This window comes from Maniola jurtina, chromosome Z (genome assembly GCF_905333055.1).
Source record: "Maniola jurtina chromosome Z, ilManJurt1.1, whole genome shotgun sequence".
NCBI classification, from domain to species: Eukaryota; Metazoa; Arthropoda; class Insecta; order Lepidoptera; family Nymphalidae; genus Maniola; species Maniola jurtina.
In genome coordinates, this window is record NC_060058.1 from 1,756,210 (window position 1) to 1,776,402 (window position 20,193).

The 20,193-nt window shown below is 37.5% G+C and overlaps 2 protein-coding genes across 3 annotated transcripts in view; one reads left to right on the forward strand and one right to left on the reverse strand.

The window, feature by feature from the left end:
- LOC123880008 (LIM/homeobox protein Awh) overlaps positions 1 to 18,155 on the forward strand; it is a 90,172-nt gene extending 72,017 nt beyond the window's left edge. The window contains exons 4-8 of one of the 2 annotated variants that reach the window (XM_045927860.1): positions 582 to 824; positions 1,555 to 1,650; positions 2,959 to 4,403; positions 4,631 to 4,837; positions 18,143 to 18,155. In XM_045927860.1, the coding sequence (XP_045783816.1) occupies positions 582 to 824; positions 1,555 to 1,650; positions 2,959 to 3,038 (419 nt within the window). In that variant the 3' untranslated portion in view covers positions 3,039 to 4,403; positions 4,631 to 4,837; positions 18,143 to 18,155. Of the gene's footprint in view, positions 1 to 581; positions 825 to 1,554; positions 1,651 to 2,958; positions 4,404 to 4,630; positions 4,838 to 9,385; positions 9,396 to 18,142 lie in introns of those variants that run through there. The other variant, XM_045927862.1, reaches the window with a different exon arrangement.
- Positions 4,876 to 16,806, reverse strand: LOC123880007 (protein henna). The gene is made up of 6 exons (XM_045927859.1): positions 16,607 to 16,806; positions 10,381 to 10,684; positions 9,634 to 9,993; positions 8,969 to 9,231; positions 8,286 to 8,515; positions 4,876 to 7,377 (listed from the first exon to the last, which is right to left on the reverse strand). Exons 1-6 carry the CDS (start codon positions 16,652 to 16,654, stop codon positions 7,221 to 7,223), a joined length of 1,362 nt encoding a protein of 453 aa, XP_045783815.1. The 5' UTR covers positions 16,655 to 16,806; the 3' UTR covers positions 4,876 to 7,220.
- Positions 18,156 to 20,193: the final 2,038 nt, after the last annotated feature.

Sequence of the window (20,193 nt, forward strand, 5' to 3'; positions counted from 1 at the left end):
GTCCGCTACAAGCTCAATCAAATGAGCAGTCTGGTGTTCAAATCAAGTGAATTGCCTGCCTTGGTATGGACTAAGGATGTACATATCAAGACAGGCTTCAAGATGTTTTCCTTCAACTAAAACGTGCCACAAATTTACTTTACGAGATCTTCTTCTTCATCAATGTAATACTCCTCGCAGAGTGCTCATGCTCATACCGAAGTGACGCCATTGGGGACAAATATTATGCACCTCACGAGCATTTGCCACTTATCCGTGCTGGCCGATAGCCTGGTACAATCATTCAAGGGATCGCCCACAGCAGACTTAATTTGGTTGGTCCATTACATGGGTAGACCTTTCTGGCCCTCTGAGGCCTACAACCTTGCCTTATACTTATACTACAGATGCTCAATGGAGTCACTCTCACACCGGGAAACATGTCATGTCGAGCGTTCCGGTACGATGCCGCTTAGAAACTGATTAGGGGTAAGGAGTTCACAAAAATTGCCCCTTCCAAGTTTCGTCCGCTTCCATTTTAGACTGCATCAGCAGTTAACACTTACCATTATAATAAAAAAAGCTACCCATCTCAACTTCAGACGGCTGCGATTCCGAGGGGTATCACAAGAGCAAGGCGAAACGTGTCCGGACGACCTTCACAGAGGAGCAGCTGCAGGTTCTCCAAGCGAACTTTCAGCTGGACTCAAATCCAGACGGGCAAGACCTGGAGAGGATTGCACAGGTCACGGGCCTGAGCAAGAGGGTCACACAAGTCTGGTTCCAGAACAGTCGAGCACGCCAGAAGAAGCATCAGCACACGGGCAAGGGGAAGCAAAGTCAAGGTGAGGCTGAGGAAACCCTGGCGTTTGTTTGTAGGTCACACAAACGGCTTATCAGGGGTCTTATACAAAATAAGGTCAGGTTAGGCTAGATTAGGTTAGGTTTTGTACAAAAAAAGGTTTGAATTTGTATATTAGCATGCAAGCTTATGTTCAGATGGTATTTTTCCTGTATAGGTACCGTACCATATTAATGTAAGTTTAGTACGCAACAGTTGGAGATGTCAGTCGGGGTGGGGGCGGCCCGCACACCCGCACCCCGCATACCCCGATTGTCATGTAGAGCTGTCGCGCACTATACGTCATATTGTATGAAAACGCTGAGTTTTTGTGAGTTAATATAATTCGATAAAATATCGTATCCAGAAAAAAAGTCACCGTTTAATAAAGGGGGTCTTTATTAGATTTTAAGGGTCGATTTTCCTATCGCCAAATTAGAAAGATTTGCTTTTTGTGTCTTTCCAATTCTAAACGGCTTTATTCCTCAGTAACTTTATTTATTCGATTGAAAAATCGGCCCTTATTTATGAGTGACTAAACTTGGACCTGTTTTACATTTTTGTTACGTGCTTACCTAGGTACTTATTGTATGTATATTAATATAGCCTGTGCGATTGGACATAATGCAACTTATGCGAATTGGATTTATTTGCGAATATATTTTAATATTATTGTATGTGATATGGTTAAACCATTCTAGGTACCATTGGTTTAAGTAGTGTGTTGTCCACAGCGATGTCCCGTGATGCGGACCCGGTGGGGTTTGGCCGGCCTATCAACCTCCACCTTACGTATTCCTTCCAGAACAAACCGCCTTTCGTCCCGATCGGTATGTATGTTTGCTGTAACTAACTAGAATCCCGCGTATCGCCAAATGTTATGCTAAATTATTATCATCCTTCTACATACACCCTTCTCGGTGAAAATCTGCATTACGTCCATTATTCTTTTTTCCTCATAAACTCTTTTTTAACCCCCGACCCAAAACGAGGGGTGTTATAAGTTTGACGTGTGTATCTGTGTGTCTGTGTATCTGTGTATCTGTCTGTGGCATCGTAGCGCCTAAACGAATGAACCGATTTTAATTTACTTTTTTTGTTTGAAAGGTGGCTTGATCGAGAGTGTTCTTAGCTATAATCCAAAAAAATTGGTTCAGCCGTTTAAAAGTTATCAGCTATTTTCTAGTTTTGTTGTAGAAAAGAAGGTTAGATAACCCTTAGGTTCATAATATTCAAGTGTCAATTGACAAATGTCAAGCTGTCAAGATGGACGTTGCCTAGATATACATAATTATTTATTTGAAAATGATTTGTCGGGGGTGTTGAAAATTTTGAATTTATACTTGTTTCCTCATAAACTCTTTTTTATTAACTAAAGATTATAGGCTTATGTCGTGATTTTATGACATAATATAATGTAAATATAGACCGGATAATTTGCTGTACACCTTATGAATAACAGCGAAAAGGACAAGAAAGCGGGTAGTTCGATACTGCCCATGACAGCTCGAACGTCATCTCTCGCAGCACTGCAGTCTCGCCGCGATCATGACCACGACTGGGTCGAAACATCGATAGAGCCTCTATAGCTCAACGGTTGAAGAGCGGACTGAATTCCAAAAGGTCGGCGGTTCAAACCTCACCCGTTGCACTATTGTCGTACCCATTCCTGGCACAAGCTTTATGCTTAATTGTAGGTCACATGCTATGTATGGATAGTTCTCACCAAATCTCGAAATTCTTGTCCTTACAGTTTTGACAAAAATCTATTAGAGATATAACGGTAACTATTATTTCCTTGTAATCTGCATTACTCTGCCTAAGAGTGTCGGTTATAATTTCGGAATTACATACAAAAATACATTCTATTGAATACCCCTAAAATCATTACTTTACTGTGTCCCAAGCTCCAGATTGAATTACTTTTATATTTTTAAACACACAAAATAATCAATTTAAAGTGACGCAAGTTTCACTAATCGGTTAAATATAGTATCCGTTACTTACATTATAGTACGTCGTCAAAGCACGATTTAAGCCTAAAGTATTTTTTATGTAAATATCTTGCGATAGTGTACCATCTCTTTGGAAAATATAAGTTGGCTGTTGGATTTACGTGTTACGATGATGTTTTTCAGATGGCACTTCTTTCACGGACTCTTCAATGGATGAGCTTTCAGAAGACTCGTCTATCCACTGCATGCAGAGTGAAGTCTGAGCTGTACCGATGCAGATCATTCTGCCCTTGATTTTTGCTCTATGGAGGAAGAGATTTGATTTGTCTAATGTGAATTGTATCCAGGTGTGCGAACACCTTTATTTATGAAGTATACCTAGCGATTAGTTGTTTGTTGTTTGCTTGTTTGCAGTGAACGACAAAACATAGAAATATTTTGTATGCTCCGTTAAAGCTTAATGAAATCTCTAATATGGGACGCGGTACATATACTTGTACTCTACCGCATGCGTGTTCATATATTTTATAGCGCTGTAATTGTCACTTTGAGTCGGCTAGTTACGGCAGCAGCCAATGTTGTATGACATAGCTTGATAGTAGGTACGAACCAATCATGAGACTTGCGAATTAAACAGTCGTGCGTAAGTTTGGGGGTCTATTTGGGCTTATTATTGTGGGCTTCTGTGCTTTATCGTTCTCTGCATATTTGTACAATGCAACCTGCAATATGATCTAAAAATGATATGGATCACATAGGGTTGCTGGATCCTATTACGTATCCCCACTACTACGTCCCTGGCATTGCAAGGTTACGTGTAAATACTACTTTGTACTAAGCATCATGTTTACCTATACATACTAACGATACCTACCTACTATGCGCTAGATGGGTTATTATACAAAAAATAGTTTTCTATGAATTTGATCAAGTTATAATAAAATTAAAAGCGAATTGCAGCCCGCAAATATTTTTGTTTGAATAATCCGTCTAGTTTGAATAGTCCGTCGTACATAGACGTCGTTTATCAATACTATAATTACTGAATACTTGAAGAAACAAAAGGAAATTACTATAAGGTAATAATTTATAATTACTTACACAATTATTTTAAACGTGTAAATATGTTAAGCTTAATATCGTGTCGAATTTTTCACGCATATGTAAAAATATTTATACAAATTAATTAAAAGCAAAAACAGATTTATTTAAGGTATGGGCAGTCCCCTATTGTAAAAAGTTTTATTTATTTATTTATTTATTTTTAATAACTGTGATACGTTCAAATGTAATGTGTTTTGACTATCAAGCAGTTTTGCATCGAAAGTGGCAATACTGGCTTACGCTATATAAATATAAATAATATAGTGCCAAAATAATATATTTGAATATATAACATGTAATGTTTAATCATGTGTACGTAATAGATGTATAATTATACAACTAAGACAAGCGCATTTATATTATTTTTTAACCATCTTATTAAAAAGTCATAATACCTATAGCTTGTCTAAGCTGAAATGACGCACCCCACTTCAAAATTAAGTTGATTTAGATGTGTGAATGCAAATATTAATAACAACACTCCATCTGTGTCGGAGTGTTGACTTTTCCGTGAACTAGGATCTGTAGCAGACTAGCTGATGCTCGCGACTTCGGTCGCGTGGATGTAGTTTTTTAAAAATCCCGTGGGAACTCTTTGATTTTCCGGGATAAAAAGTAGCCTATGTGCTAATCCAGAGTATAATCTATCTCCATTCTAAATTTCAGCCCAATCCGTCCAGTAGTTTTAGCGTGAAGGAGTAACAAACATACACACACACACACATACAAACTTTCGCCTTTATAATATTAGTGTGACTAGTCTCGTGACAAAATCCGACAGCGCTCACTGTATGGAGCGCGCTGGTGCATTGTATGGAAAATGCGTCCGCTTTCGCGCGCGTTCAGATCATTTATGACTAGTTGGACAACAAATCCGACAGCAAATGAGTAAACTTCTTTACTTGTGTGCGTAAATTGCGGTAGTGCGGCGCGTCATTTCAAATTAGACAAGCTATATGTACTTAGAAAATAGATTTTATAAAATAAAAAACTAGGTACCTACTTATTAAACTGTATTTATTTATGTCATTATTTTAAGAGTAATATGATGAGCCTTAATGTATAATTATTCTTCTATCAAATAGAAATTGTAGTTATTTTATTATACCTATGTCGGAAACTATACAATATATAGGTTCTATTTAAGAAAGAAATCTTAGTTCTTACCGTTTATAAGGTAGATTAGTTTGAATGTCATAATAGTCATTATATATGTATGTACCTATAACAGAGACTTTCTATCTCAATGCTCATTTGCTTAATGATAATATTAATTGCGTCATTTGTTAGGAACAAGGAACAAGCTTGCTTGGACGTTTAACTTGGCTATTTTACTATGTTTCTCCTTCGGATCTCCTCGTCTCTGATTTGATCACGTTGTCGGGTCAACTTATTAAATTACTTTGACTGGACGTAAGGAAATACTAGGACCTCTGAAAAATCAATCCTAATTTTCAAAATTTTATTGGAACTATATAAAAATAGACACTATAATATAATTTGCTACAAGTATTACAATAATTATGTTTTACTTTCTCAAATTATTTTTTCTAGATAATTTAGAGACATTCTTTACAAATCCGTACTTCATACTTGTACATAAAGTTGTGTAAGTTAAGTATGTATCTTTATTATATCTATTATAGGCATAGTGAAGAATACTTATCATAAGTTTAGTTAAATTATAAAATATCAATCTCCATAATTAAAAGAAAAATCGCTTTTTTGTAAATAAATGTATTAATAACGTTACAATTGTAAATTTAAAATCTCATAATATTATAAAATATCTAAGTAATTACTATCGGTCAATAATGACCAATTCTCTTTCCATCTTGTCATTTTATAGATATAGTTATATTAAAGCGAGTACTAGGTACTTGGTTTATTCTGTACAAATTATTAATTATATTATGTTGGTTACGATGGTGTTTTTTTTTAACACATGTTCTTTTTTATCAAACAATTAGATATAATGAATTATTTATGATTCAACTACATAACTACCATAAGTCTAACGAATTAACGAATAACGAGTTTATGACACTTATAAAACTAGGTACACAGACGTAACATTAGGCTGCGATTACAGCTGTAAGTTTTACTCACGTAAGTAGCTTCAACTAATTCACTAATGTAAATGTATTTGCAAGAGTGTTTACATTAGTAAATCTGTCGTAAGTTTATCATGTAAGCTATTTACGTGAGTAAAACTTACAGGTGTATCCACGGACTTAAAAATAATATTAACTCACGAGAAAAATACGACTGGCAGGTAGGTACCTACACAAAAAAGGACTTTGCCATGTCTTAATAAAGGTATAAATTAGTTTGGAAGAAACTTTAGATAAATAAAATACTTAATTAAAAAAAAAGGAAAGATCAAGTTTATCGAGATTTGTGGGCATAGACAATCTATTTTCTCGCAAATGTGCATTCACCCACATATAATATCGGTCGATATTAAATAAAACCTTTATGCCTAGATCTGGCTTATGCATTAAATAATAATTAGATATTGTCTTTACTACATTTGACTTACACATCTATGAATAATATTTTATGTCATCATCAATCCCTCGCCGGCCCACTACTGAGTGTGGGTCTGATCTTGGAATAAGAAGGGTTTGGCCATAGCCTACCACTTTAATTTTTTTCATTTGATTGTGATTTAAACGCACATAACTTCGACAAAGGAGGTGTATGCAAGGGATCTAACCCCGGAACTGCGAAAGGAAAGCCGACATATTAACCACTAGGCTATCATCGATCTTAATTGCTATAGAAATCAGGTTCAGGATCTCATCTACCACCAATCCAAATTTTAGCCCAATCGGTTCAGTCATTCTGGGGCAAAGAAGTAGCGTAGCAAACACCCAAACTTTCACATTTATAATATTGCTAGATGCTCCATACGGTGTTTACATACAATTTAGCGTATCTAAATATTCTGTTAAAATTAAATAATATTGTTTATATTTATTGATATAAATTAGTACCCGCAAAAGGTCGACCCTTGCTCTAGTTGTTAGCCAAATAAAACGTATTTTTATCACTCATCCTAATCATACTCGTACTAATAATATTATAAATAAGAAAGTACGTCTGTTTATCTTAGACTGCATCAACACTTACCACCAGGTGAGATTGCAGTCAAGGGCTAAATTATATCTAAATAAAAAAAAGAAGTCTTGGCCAGTCACACTTGGCCAGCGTGGTTTATTATGAAGTAAGTATAACCGTCTCACTCTAAAAGAAACCCCCTTCTCAGTAGTACCCGGCGATGGGTTGAAATGATTATGAATGATGAAACCTAAAGGAGCAAATGAATTCCCAGGACACTAGAGTTTTTCCATTGTGCTCAGAAGCAGTTCCATTTCTGTATGAATTTGTTTGAGCAGGTCTGTCATCTGCCTTGGGGAGTCCAGGATGTCAATACTCTGTGTGTATGGATTGTATCTCACGCCGAACTCTCGAGGTATCGTTTGAGCGAATTTTCTGAAAAAAATATATTGAAAAATGATTTCAGAGCTTTGGGGCGTCTAAAGTGATAGGAGTAAATAGGGTAAGTATTTAACTGGGATAATACCGTGAAATCCCATTAATTAATTACTGACTGATCATTAATTACTGAAAAATTAATTACTGACCAAAAAGTTTTTCTGCGCAAAGTGTGCCCAGTAAAAAAGGGACACTTACTAGTGCGTTAAAATTACTACAAATGCACACGGTACAAAAAATCTGAACAAATCCAAGTTTTAACTTACGTAATGGGAAAAAAATTGAAAATATTCTAAACTGACTGGGCAGGCAGGCAACTTGCGAATAGCAATAGATGGTAGAAACGTTGATAGTACTCTATTAGAAACCTTATACAAGCATCAACAACAACTAACAAAGTATTGGCGTCACTCAGAAAAGCAGGTATTATTTAAATATTTTTATCGAATAATTGGAATGTCCTCTCAAAACCAACACAAAAAACACCAGGTTCAATGTGTAGAGGTTATCCGAGAGTTTTAATCTAAACAAACTAATGCCAAAATAAATAATTTAATTAGAGCGTGATTGCTATCACAACATCTAATTATCCAGTTCACAATCCAAATACCGAAAATATGCGATATCGCCCCGAATCTCGGAAGGAGACTGAACTAAAACCTTCGAAACACCCGTATTTATGCAAGTTCAATCTTGTTGGCCTCCTAGCAACAGATTGTATGACATCGAATGAGCCAAATATCGATTTTATCAAACTACCTGCATTAGGTAAATTAATAATTTTATATTATTTTTGACAACTCAAATCAAATTTTAAAAATAACCTTACAAAAGTGTCAATTCAATCCGATCAACGATGCGCAAGGGCACACAATTTTTTTTTTTCTATTTTCAGATTTACTTACATCATTTTCTCTTTGGCACTCTCAAAGCTATTGGCGACGAAGTATACCGGCTGATAGTCTGTGATAGGATACTTCTGATCCCCTGTGATGCTGGGCTCGAACTCTCTCAGCTCGGGTTTGTCTGAGAGGCAGTACTGCAGCTCACCGAACGACGAAAGGAGGCCAGCTCCAAAGGCTTTCAGCTGCCCCTCTTGCCGACATAGACCGAACTCCACGGTGAACCAAAAACACTAAAAAAGATGCAGAAAAACATAAATCTAAGCGTACATTATGAAAATGAAAAATCAATACCTACCTTGTACCAATTTGCCTAAAAGTGTTTGCCATTTTTTGACGACCCAATATTTATTTAATAGTAATTAAAGCATTTAAAAATTGTAGATACGCTGTACGTGTTGTACCTTTAATTTTTTCGCTGGAGTTTGGTAAGCGATAGATTGGTTTTGGTAGTGATAGATACTTTAATATACCGAATATCAGGGAAGTAAACACTAAAATAGTCAAAACATGCCTGAGAGTTCTCTTCAAAATATTCTCAAAGGTGTCTGAAGTCTATCAATTTACACTTGGTCAGCGCAGCAGACTGAGACCTAAGCCCTGCTCATTCTGAGAAGAGACTTGTGCACAGTAGAGGGCCGGCAAAAGGCTGTACATGATGATGAAAAAATTTTTTCATAGCATACCGTGGCGAGTTTTTCAATATAATCATCAGGCGCACCCAACGAAGCAAGGCCGATTTCTTGCGAGAACTGCGCAAATGCTGGGTCAGCGAATAACGGCGCATGTCCTAGCAGCTCATGGCACACGTCGGGTTCCGGCGTGTAGAGCGGCCGCGAGTGGTGGCGGATGTACTGCGTGCTGTGGAACACTCGGAACGCCAGCCCTGCCAGGAAGTCGCGGGAAGACAGCAGGCCGGCTACTGGCCTAAGAGTGAACCCTGTACAATCTGGGAACAAAAAAGAATCTGGCGTTAAGAATAAAGACTCTAGCGCAATGGACAATTTTTTATCCTCATACCTGTTAACCCTTGATTGCAATCTCACCTGGTTTAAGTAATGATGCAGTCTAAGATGTAAGCGGGGCTGGAAGGTGTATGGCAGTTTCTAATAGGCCCACTTGGTTCGACTACTAACTTTCTATGGAACATGGTACCGGAACACTTTATAAGTTAGCAGTTTATTTCATCCAAGAAGATAAGGTCTTAAATATAGTCTACTAGTCTAGAAGATTCTACACTCTTGCTTCGAAGGTACCTAAGTTATACGTGGCAAGAAACATAGACGCTAAAAGGGTGTTCTAAACCTTAAAAGATTCTAAGTAGCTGGTGGTAAATGATTTCTGTACGCACCTTTCAGGAAGTTTGAAACATCTTCCAACTGGGGTATGTTATCCTCCCTGTATCCACAATTTTCAATCAACAAAGGGAACACGTGGTTATGCTCTTTACAAGCGTGAGTCGGATAGAGCTCAGTCAACTTTTTAAACACCGTGCCCCAGGTAGCGATTTCATCTTCTGTATAATCCACATGAGGCAATGGTTGGCCATGCTTGTAGTTATAGGCAATGTCTGCGAAGTACTTTCTTCTAGCACGATACACCGCGTCAGTAAAGCCAGGGTGGTCGGAGTCTAGTTCAGAACCGTAAGACAGGATCTGATTGGCGAATCTGTCTAGATCTCGGATACGACGGGGGAACCATGGTACGGTGGCTGTAAAAAAGAATCAAAGTTTTTTTACCTTTAATAGTAACCTAGTGGTAAATTTTTCGGAAATCGGGATTTCGATCCGTTGACTTCCTTTAAACGGTGAAGAAAAACATCGTGATCAAACCTGCACGCCTGAGAGTTCTCCGTAATGTTCTCAAAGGTGAGTAGATCTTCCGATCTGCACTTGACCAGCGCGGCGGATTATCGCCTAAACCCTTCTCATTCCGAGGAGAGACCTGTACTCAATAGTGGCAGGTGATGATGATGATTAAATCTACCGGAGAGGGTTTCATGCAGTATAATGTTTTCTGGTCTAATGGCACAAAAAACCTAGTTAGAGGCTATGATGTCAAACCAATTTTCAAGTATGGTAAAGTCCTGAAAACTCACAAATGTTGTCCTTGTAATCTCTCGAAATGACGTTCAAATATCCGGCAATAGTTTTCAATTCATCCAAAGCTGCACCAAAATCGCCAGATCCATGCTCACATTCCACCATGAACTCGTAGCCTGGTCTTCTGGCTGAGGATCTAGATTCTATGTGACTGAGGTTCACACCATGAGAGGAGAAGATGCTGAGGAATTTAGCCAGGGAACCAGCTTGGTCAGGAGTTGTAGGGGAAAAGAGGAGCCATGTTGATTTGCTTGCCATGGATCCTTCAGCCACGTAGTTGCCATCCTGGGTAAGCTTGCTCTGGAAACAAAATAAACGGTGTGAGTGAGCTCCTTGCATAACACTTACGTTTCTAGTACACCACATCACACAAGGGAAGCACATCTACCTACTACACAGAGTGCAAGATAATAACCATAATGCCTTGGACTAAGAATTGGTCTCCGCTGCGCCAGAGCGGAGACCAATCCTGAGACTGAAGAATCTCGCAAATTGGGACCCCAACGTCTATTCTTATTATACCCTACCTGCACTGAGTCTGCGGCTAGTCAGAATTGTTAGATTTGTAAGATGATAATATAGTGGTGATAATTAATTACGTAAACTTAAAACTAAAGCTTAGGTAGGTATTCTTTGTTCTGTGGATTTAGTAAATTAAAAGCTAGCTAAATAAATTTTGAGCTGTTTAATATTATTAGAATATTAATAAAACTATTTGAGTTACAATTAATCCTGAGGAAGCTTCAGCAAAATTACTTATTCAAGACTCAGCCAAGTAGCTTCGACTACTTTCGAGGGCTTTTAAAGAGCCACTTGAAGGAATCATATTTTAAAACTGACCTTAGGAAAAAGTGGGGCTCTAGACTGACATAAATTAATTCGAAGTGACTGTCTACGCCCTATTGAACGGCTGTGAACGCTTTTACGATAAAATGTAGACTCAAAAACGAATAAGTTTGTTTACAATATTTGAATTGCTTGGTTCGATTGCTTATTCCACTAAACGAGTAAGTACCTACAAGGCTGGCTTCCTGGCTTCACAGCTAATCTTTGGCTCGATCTACTACTTCGCGATCTAGCGCGATTAATATGTTAGGTAGTTTAGACGTTAAACTTATGATATACAGTCAGATGTGATGGTTAACATACATTAATAAGACTTCTTCACATCTTAGATTTGCCATCATGTAGGTACCTATAATATAATGGCACATGTGTTCAATATGATAGAAACTGGTCAAATGCGAGTCGCACTCGTACCCGAAGGATTCCGTACCATTGTACAAGAAATCTTAAACCAACAGGTACAATGAAAAAATATCGCTCCAATCTGTACCTACAACATTGCAAGTTAATAACGGGAAGTGCCATCTATGATGTGATTCATCAAATATTTTATTTGGTCGTGAACACTTATTATTTACTTTTTTGTGATGTGACCACAAATTCCCGGCATTCGGATTTTTCCTTTACTTGCGCTCTAAAACCTTCCTCGTAAGCCTTTCATGATTCTAGGTCAACGTGAAGTCCCTGCCCAATAAATTTTGTTTTCCTTGAGTCGACAGACAACAAAGGGATCCTATAAGGATTCCTTTTTCCATTTGAGGTACCCTAAAAATTGTTATATCAAGGTTATATGACCAATTTTATGGAAGCAATTGTCTTTATTGGTTTTATTGGCTGTCTACAAGATAGTAGGTACTTTATGATTTGTTAAATTGAAATAGATTGAAATAACATTTTGCCTTTTATAAAGTTACTGTTGAGTTTCTTGCTAAGAAGACTTAGTACCTAAATTTTATTTTCCGAACCAAGCAAGACCTGACATTTTAAGAGCTTGTAAAGTAAAATGCTTACCTGGTGGGCCTATAGTTCACGTAACTATAGGCCCACTACTCCCACTAGGTATTAGAATAATAGTCGTGTCGGGATCCCAAAGTACTTTGTAATTATAGCGTAATGTAAGTAGGTAATAACCTATCCTACATTATAAACGCGAAAGTTTGTATGTATGGATGGAAGTATCGATGTTTGTTACTCTTTCACGCAAAAACTACTGGACGGATTAGGCTGGGAATAGAGATAGATTATATCCTGGATTAACACATAGGCTACTTTTTATCCCGGAAAATCAATGGGTTCCCACGGTATTTTTAAAAGCCTATATCCATAGGAAAGAAGTCATGGGCATCAGCTAGTTTGGTAATATAGCTAGTAGAAGCACGATATGGAACATATTCAGGTTATGTTTTGAGTTATCGATAACCCCGGAGCATGTTGATGTCGATGGCCGATCGCATCTGCGCCATTTTAAAAGCCAATGACGACATAATGTCGATATATGACAATATTTACTTGTTAAGAATCTGATAAAAGAGGCGTCGTTCGTCTTATAGGTATTATTGGCCCGGCTGAGGTCATAGGTTATATAAATTAATATAAAATCATGTCGAACATTATTATTCTGTCATCATAAATTAAAAAACAAAAGTGAAATAATATTCAGATTACAGAAATTTAAATAAACTTATAATATAGGTACAGTTCGCGAGATGGAATCGGGGTATGAGGCGGGGGGACGCCCCGCACACTCGCTCGTCACTCGCGCTATCCCGCACCTGGTTAGCGCGGGGGTTGTGCGGGTGTGCGGGGCGTCCCCACCCCTATAATAGCCATCTCAACCTGTCGCGTACTATAGGGACACCTACTTGCCTATATTTTGTTGTGCTTTGTAAGTATGTGTTATTAAACCCCGACCCAAAAAAAGGGGTGTTATAAGTTTGACGTGTGTACCTGTGTATCTGTCTGTGGCATCGTTGCTTCTAAACTAATAGTTTTTTTTTTATTTGAAAGGTGGCTCGATCGAGAGTGTTCTTAGCTATAATCCAAGAAAATCGGTTCAGCCGTTTGAAAGTTATCAGCTCTTTTCTAGTTACTGTAACCTTCACTTGTCGGGAGTGTTATAAATTTTTAATTTACATTTGTTCTGTACTAATTTTGGGATGTACAATAAAAGTATATTCATTGATACTACTTAGTGAATCCTTAATAGTACCTACCAGGTACAGAAAGATCACTCCCTAAATCGTCATCATCATCATCATCATCAGCCTGTAGACATCCACTGTTTGACATAGGCCTTATATAGAGCGCCACCACACCCTTTCCTCAGCCTTCCTCATCCAGCCACTTCCCGCCAGCCGTTTTATATCGTCGGTCCATCGTGCTGGAGGGCATCCCACACTACGTTTGCTTAAACGCGGTCTCCACTCAAGGACTTTCCGGCTCCAACGGCCATCGCCTCTACGACAGGCATGGCCTGCCCACTGCCACTTCAGCTTGCTAATAGTTTGGGATATGTCAGTGACTTTGGTTCTCCTGTGGATCTCCTCATTTCGGATCTTATCCCTCAGGGAAACTCCTTACATAGCCCTCTCCATAGCTCGCTGAGCAACTTTGAATTTGTGAACAAGGCCATTTGTCAGTGTCCACGTTTCAGCACCATAGGTGAGGACGGGAAGGACACACTGGTTGAAGACTTTTGTTTTCAGGCATTGAGGAATTGACGATGAGAAGACTTGACTTAATTTTCCAAAAGCTGCCCAACCTAGCCGAATTCTTCTGTTGGCTTCCTCATCGAAATTGCTTCTGCCTAATTGAATTATTTGGCCTAGGTAGTTGTATTGTGAAACAATTTCGATGCCAACATTTTCGACGCGAACCGGTGTCGGGACCACGTGCTGATTGAGCATTACCTTTGTTTTGTCCATGTTTATCCCGAGACCGACACGTCTGGAAGAGCGGCTTAGGCTACACAGCATCTCCTCGAGATCTCGCGGAGATTCTGCTAAGATAACCACGTCGTCAGCGAATCGTAGGTGTGAGATGTACTCGCCATTTATGTTAAGTCCTCGTCCTTTCCAGTCCAGCATTTTGAAGAGGTCTTCCAGTGCACTGTCAAACAGTTTTGGAGATATTACGTCCCCCTGTCTAACACCCCTTCGCAAGCTGATAGGTTTTGTCTGCTGAGACTGTATTTGGACGGTCATTGACGCAGAATCGTAAATACATCACACTTCGCAGCACCTCGATATACCGCCAATCGACCTGGCATCTTTGCAATGATTCCAAAATAATAGCTTCGATAGAGTCGAAGGCTTTCTCGTAGTCCACAAAGGCAAGACAGAGTGGGAGATTATATTCCTCTGTTTTCTGTATAATCTGCCTTAAGGTGTGTCTCCCTAAATAGGTACGTCTAAATAAAAAATCGGTCGAGTGCGAGTCAAAAAATAACACTTTAATTTTTTTTTAATTATCAAAACGGCTGTTTTGAAAGTTTTATTTTTTGTTTTTATAGTGGTATTCTGTGAAAATTTCACTCTCTACCTATTACGGTTCCAGAGGTACAACCCGCTGACAAACAGACAGCGTTGGTAAAGAGCGATTACGATGGAGTGCAATTTCAGCTCGCACAGTGCTACGGCCTAAAATTTAACTAACTGCTCTCTGTCCATTACGTATATATCTATCTCTATTTCATGAGAGATAGAGATGGGAGAGGATAGAGTTACGCGAGATTCGGAGAAGGGGCGTGCCTCCGTAGTAGGTACCTATACATTTTTTTAACCTATATAGTACATACTTTTATTTTAAGTGACCAAGTGACCCCGTCCTGATATTTATCAAGTATAATATAATATTTTATAAGAAATATGTACTGTACCTATTTTCGGCCCTTGCTTTAAGGGGCATGAGACGAGCCTGTCCGCGAAATTCAAATTTAAAAAACAAAACAAAACAGTTCGAGATGGTAATCAGGGTGGCATTATTTTATGACCTTTCGGAGGCAACCATAAGCAATAATAAGGTCCATATTTACTACAGCGTTAATATTTATCATTCAAAGCACTGCATTGTTCTAAGGTTCTTATTAGACCAGGGCGCGTATGGAACTCTTTCACTTAACTCTCGTTTTAGTTTATATGGATAAAATCCCTGACACTCACCAACGCAGAGGTAGATCTCTTCCTCTGCGTTGAGAAAACTTGTTTCTATGTACCTACTTAGTTCAATAATAATATTCCCTTTCTAATTTACGTGTTTCATATTATAAGTGCATAGACCCATTGGATAGAAACATAGAAAGTACTAGGTAGGTACCTAGACCTACATGTCCAAGTCTAGTGCAATCCATACTATTTACTATTTTACTATTATAATATTATAAATGCGAAAGTGTGTCTGTCTGTCTGCTACGTTTTCACGGCCCAACCACTGAACCGATTTTAATGAAATTTGGTACAACATGGGATACATCCCGGGGAAGGACATAGGCTACTTTTTATCCCGGAAAATCAAAGAGTTCCTACGGGATTTTATAAAAACCGAAATTTACGCGGGCGTAGCCGCGGGTATCCTCTAGTTAGGTATAAAGAGTCCAAGTTGTTCGCATAAAAAAAATAGCCTTATTTTATAAAATCGCCATTCGCCATTTGCCCTATTTTAGACGCACTAAAATAATGAATAAGTAGGTAATTGTTTCATAACTAATTTCATTGAATTTTTTGTACCAATTAAAAAAAATCGAGTAGGTAGGTAAAACTTAATAAGTTTCAACACATAAATATTTTTGTGCTTAATTAAAATAAATAGTTAGCAAAATTAGGTATAATTAATTGATATAGCGTTGAAACTATCGTGAGTGATATCAATTATTATAGATAATATCCATATACCTACCTAATTAAGTAATTATTTTATTTACAAAACAAACTGTGCCAGGAAATCAACGCTGATTTAAATTTTAACAGGGCTCTCTCCGTCACTCGTTTCATACAATCGTAGTTCCAAAATCATTTGAATATTAAGCAACCAAAGTCCATGAAATTTTGCAGACATATTCTAGAAACTAATATCTGTGTCTGTGGTGTTTTAGATTTTTCTAAAAATATTTAGTTTTAAATTTTTTAAGACCGCGTAACTTTGAAACCGAATATTTTAACAGAAATCTGGAAAACTACAGACATAGATATTAGTTTCTAGATTATGTCTGCAAAATTTCATGGACTTTGGTTGCTTAGTATTCAAATGAAATTGGAACTACGATTGTATGAAACGAGTGACGGAGAGAGCCCTCTTAACTTGTTTAGGTACTACAGAACATGCACAAAAATAAAAGAAAATAACAATCGCTAGCCAATATTTTTTAAACATTTATTTTACCTTATCCTTCGACAGTAACTCCTCTTGTCTCGGTGTAAGCATCTCCATTTTCTCTAAAAATAATTGTAACACAAAACTCGATATTTAATTAATATTTTTATGAAAAATCTTTTATTATTAATTTTCTAGAAATGTAGAGATCCAAAATAACGCTGTGTCCGGACAGTGGTTCGCGTTATAAGAAACGATCTCGAGCTGCGAGCAACACTTATATTATGTGCTTATAAGCCACCTACAGATATACCAACCAGATAATTACTGACTTGCCAAACCATCAACCTTAACAGGGCTCTCTCCGTCACTTACTCTATACAATCGTAGTTCCAATTTCATTTGAATATTAAGCAACCAAAGTCCATGAATTTTTGCAGACATATTCTAGAAACTAATATCTGTGCCTGTAGTGTTTTAGATTTTTCTAAAAATATGTATTTTCAAAATTACAGGAACCCAAAGATTTGTATGTGAATTTCTAAGACCGCGTAACTTTGAAACCGAATATTTTAACAGAAATCTGGAAAACCACAGGCATAGATATTACTTTTTAGAATATGTCTGCAAAATTTAGTGGACTTTGGTTGCTTAATATTCAAATGAAATTGGAACTACGTTTGTATGGAGCGAGTGACGGAGAGATCCCTCTTGATAGAGGTAACACAAAGAAGCTCAGAGTCACTCACCGAGCAATAGAGAGAGCTATGCTTGGAGTTACTCCATCAGATAAAATCACAACTGACAAATCCCGTAGAATAGAAGAACCAGAATAACATACTTAGTCCAACGGATTGCGAAGCGGAAGTAGCAATGGGTAGTTTGAAGAACCAAAAGATGTTGGGTTCGAAGGTGCTAGAATGGTGATGTCACACGAAAAGCGTATCGTTGGCAGACTCTGCAAAGTGAATATGTAGCAGCCATGCAGCATATGATAACTGATAAATAAAAATGCCGCTACATATTATCACTTGTATTACTTGATTACTTGGGCTGTATTTACAACATGTGCCTTGGTTACAATTAAAACTGTGGTAGAAAAACGAGGGCCGGAGCTTGATGCTAGACCGAGGTGTTTCGGTCTTGATGATCTGAAGTGAATTTGTTGAATGCGCTGCCCGGGGTTCGTCCAGGCCAGCAAGATATTTTGAATCGTTCCGAATTCAAATTGTGTTCTCTAAGTGACAGCTGCAAAGTGTGTTGCTTTCTTCGCAGCTGCCGGTCTTAAAAGAGGCTGCATGCCTCTACAAATAGACGATATCAAACAAATCGCTCGGAGCTGTTGAATCCAGGTGGTGTAACAACATGGCATGCGGAAGTTCCAAGAAAAGACATAGCCAGCTGTTGATCTGTATTGCTGACAACGACGACGATCGGAAAAAGTCTGCTTCAAATTTATTTCAGCGAGTAAATAATAAATGATTCGGACAGGTCTGATTCGGACCGACTTGCAGGTAAATCTTATCTACGAGAAATCATAAAGTACTAGTATGTCAGAGCTCGTGGATCCAAAAAGTGTCAAGTTCTGAGTTTACAACTTAAAAGCGTTTATTTGGAATTCCGTTTTTTCCCCCTACCATAAAGCTTCATAGGTACCTAATGGTAGCTTTATTACTACCACCACCATCTAGATTCTAGCCTATGGGCTAATAATTTTACTAATATTATTCTAGCTTTTCATACTTATGGTTATTTGGGATTCTGTGAAGAAAATATCGTGAGCTGACCTGCAAATCTAATTAGGGTCGTCTTAAATAATCCGCTTACTACAATTTCTTTCAGTATTCTGTGCATATTTGCTGCTGCAATAAAGTCAACTGCCGACAGTAAATGTAATTCTAAGTTGGTAAGTCTATAAGAACTTTAAAGCTCCAATGACAATGCTTTGCGAGCGGGTGAGCGGCGTGCCGGATGAGGTATTCTGTAGGTAGGGACATAATATAATATTAGCTGCAGTAAGTCAGGCGACGTCCGCTGATGTTATTGTAAGTTGGCTAGTCTATAGGAGCTTTAAAGCTATAGTGACAATGCTTTGCGTGCGGGTGAGAGGCTCATTGAATGAGGTACCTATATACTTATTATGATTGTACTCATAATTTATTATTGTTTACCCTATTAAACGCTGATTTACATGCATAATTAGTTTGATTCATCAAGTAAATAAAATAACATAATAAGTATTATACCTACATTGAATAAAAAATATCTAGTTGGAGATTCCATGTGCATATGTTAAGGTATATTAAAATATGCAAAAAATATTTTTAATCCCCGACCCAAAAAGAGGGGTGTTATAATTTTGAGGTGTGTGTCTGTCTGTGGCATCGAAGCTCCTAAACTAATGAACCGATTTTAATTTAGTTTTTTTTGATCGAGAGTGTTTTTAGCTAATTCAGAAAAATCGGTTCAGCCGTTTGAACGTTATCAGCTCTTTTCTAGTTACTGTAACCTTCACTTGTCGGGGGTGATATTGACACCTAGATTATGCAAACAATAATCGTGTGTTATAGGAATCTGTTAAAATTAGAATTATGCATAGATCTTAATCATATCTCTGATGGCAATGGAAATCTAAGCAAAAACGAGTTGCAGCCCAATGATTTTTCAAGAATATATTACATTACATATTTACAATATATTTACAAGAATTGTTCGTTTTTAAAGTATCTAAGGTAGAGTAGTTGATATAAACAACCATAATATCCAGAACAGCGCGCAACTATTTCTTATTTATCGGTCTTTGATCGAAGTAGGTACTATGTACAGAGAGATCTTGTCTTGGGACCTCGACAATCAACATCACAGATAAAAAATGCGGTAAAAAACCGTTGATGCAATACGCGCATAGAGTTGCATTTGATTTTTTCTGCGAACGTCCTTCGAGGCCAAGCTTTTTGATTTACCTTTTTTAAATCATACAGAGCCAATTTACTGGAACAAGGAAATTGTATCTTTTATGTTAAGGATAATGATATCATTATATTTCATTAATTTTGATGACACGCTCTTTATTAGAGGGCTTGTAGTTCGAGTAGGTATAGTTTCGGGCTCAATGACTCATTATTTCTAAGTAGGAGCAGCGTTTGAATCCCAGGGGATTAACATGGAAAGTGTTAAATATCACATTGGTTTATACCAATTCAATAATTACGATTATTCGTAATTATTGAAATTGACCTTAGCAACGCAAAATGGATCTAACCCATAAAATATCACTTTTTGAGCTACGGTTATGAACGCTATATTTTCATGTTGTGCGGTCAAAGAAGCGTTTTGAGACAGGCAGACAGACAGACATACAAACAAAGTAAGGCATATTGACAACTTTTTATTTAGTTTCTAACTTGGTTTCTAAGTGGCAGACATGGATCACCTCTATGGTGGCAGAAATCTCAATCAATTATTATTTATTATTATTATTGTGAGTACTAAAATAAAAATAATCCCTATAGGTTTTCCAGTTACCACTTCGAAACTGTAACAGTTTCATAATTTATATTTTTTTACTTTGCCAAAATGCGATTTTTCTTTCGCTTCATTCGTTTTGAGAGTTGGGATTAACAATTTTGATTGACGATTCAACAAAATTGTACCAA

Coding starts and splice junctions, on each gene's coding strand:
- LOC123880007 (XM_045927859.1), bottom strand. CDS start 16,654: ATGGAGATGCTTACACCGAGACAAGAGGAGTTACTGTCGAAGGATAAG. Junction 9,994..10,380: donor AGATTACAAGGACAACATTT/GTGAGTTTTCAG, acceptor TCTTTTTTACAG/CCACCGTACCATGGTTCCCC. Junction 8,516..8,968: donor ATATTGAAAAACTCGCCACG/GTATGCTATGAA, acceptor CATCTTTTTTAG/TGTTTTTGGTTCACCGTGGA.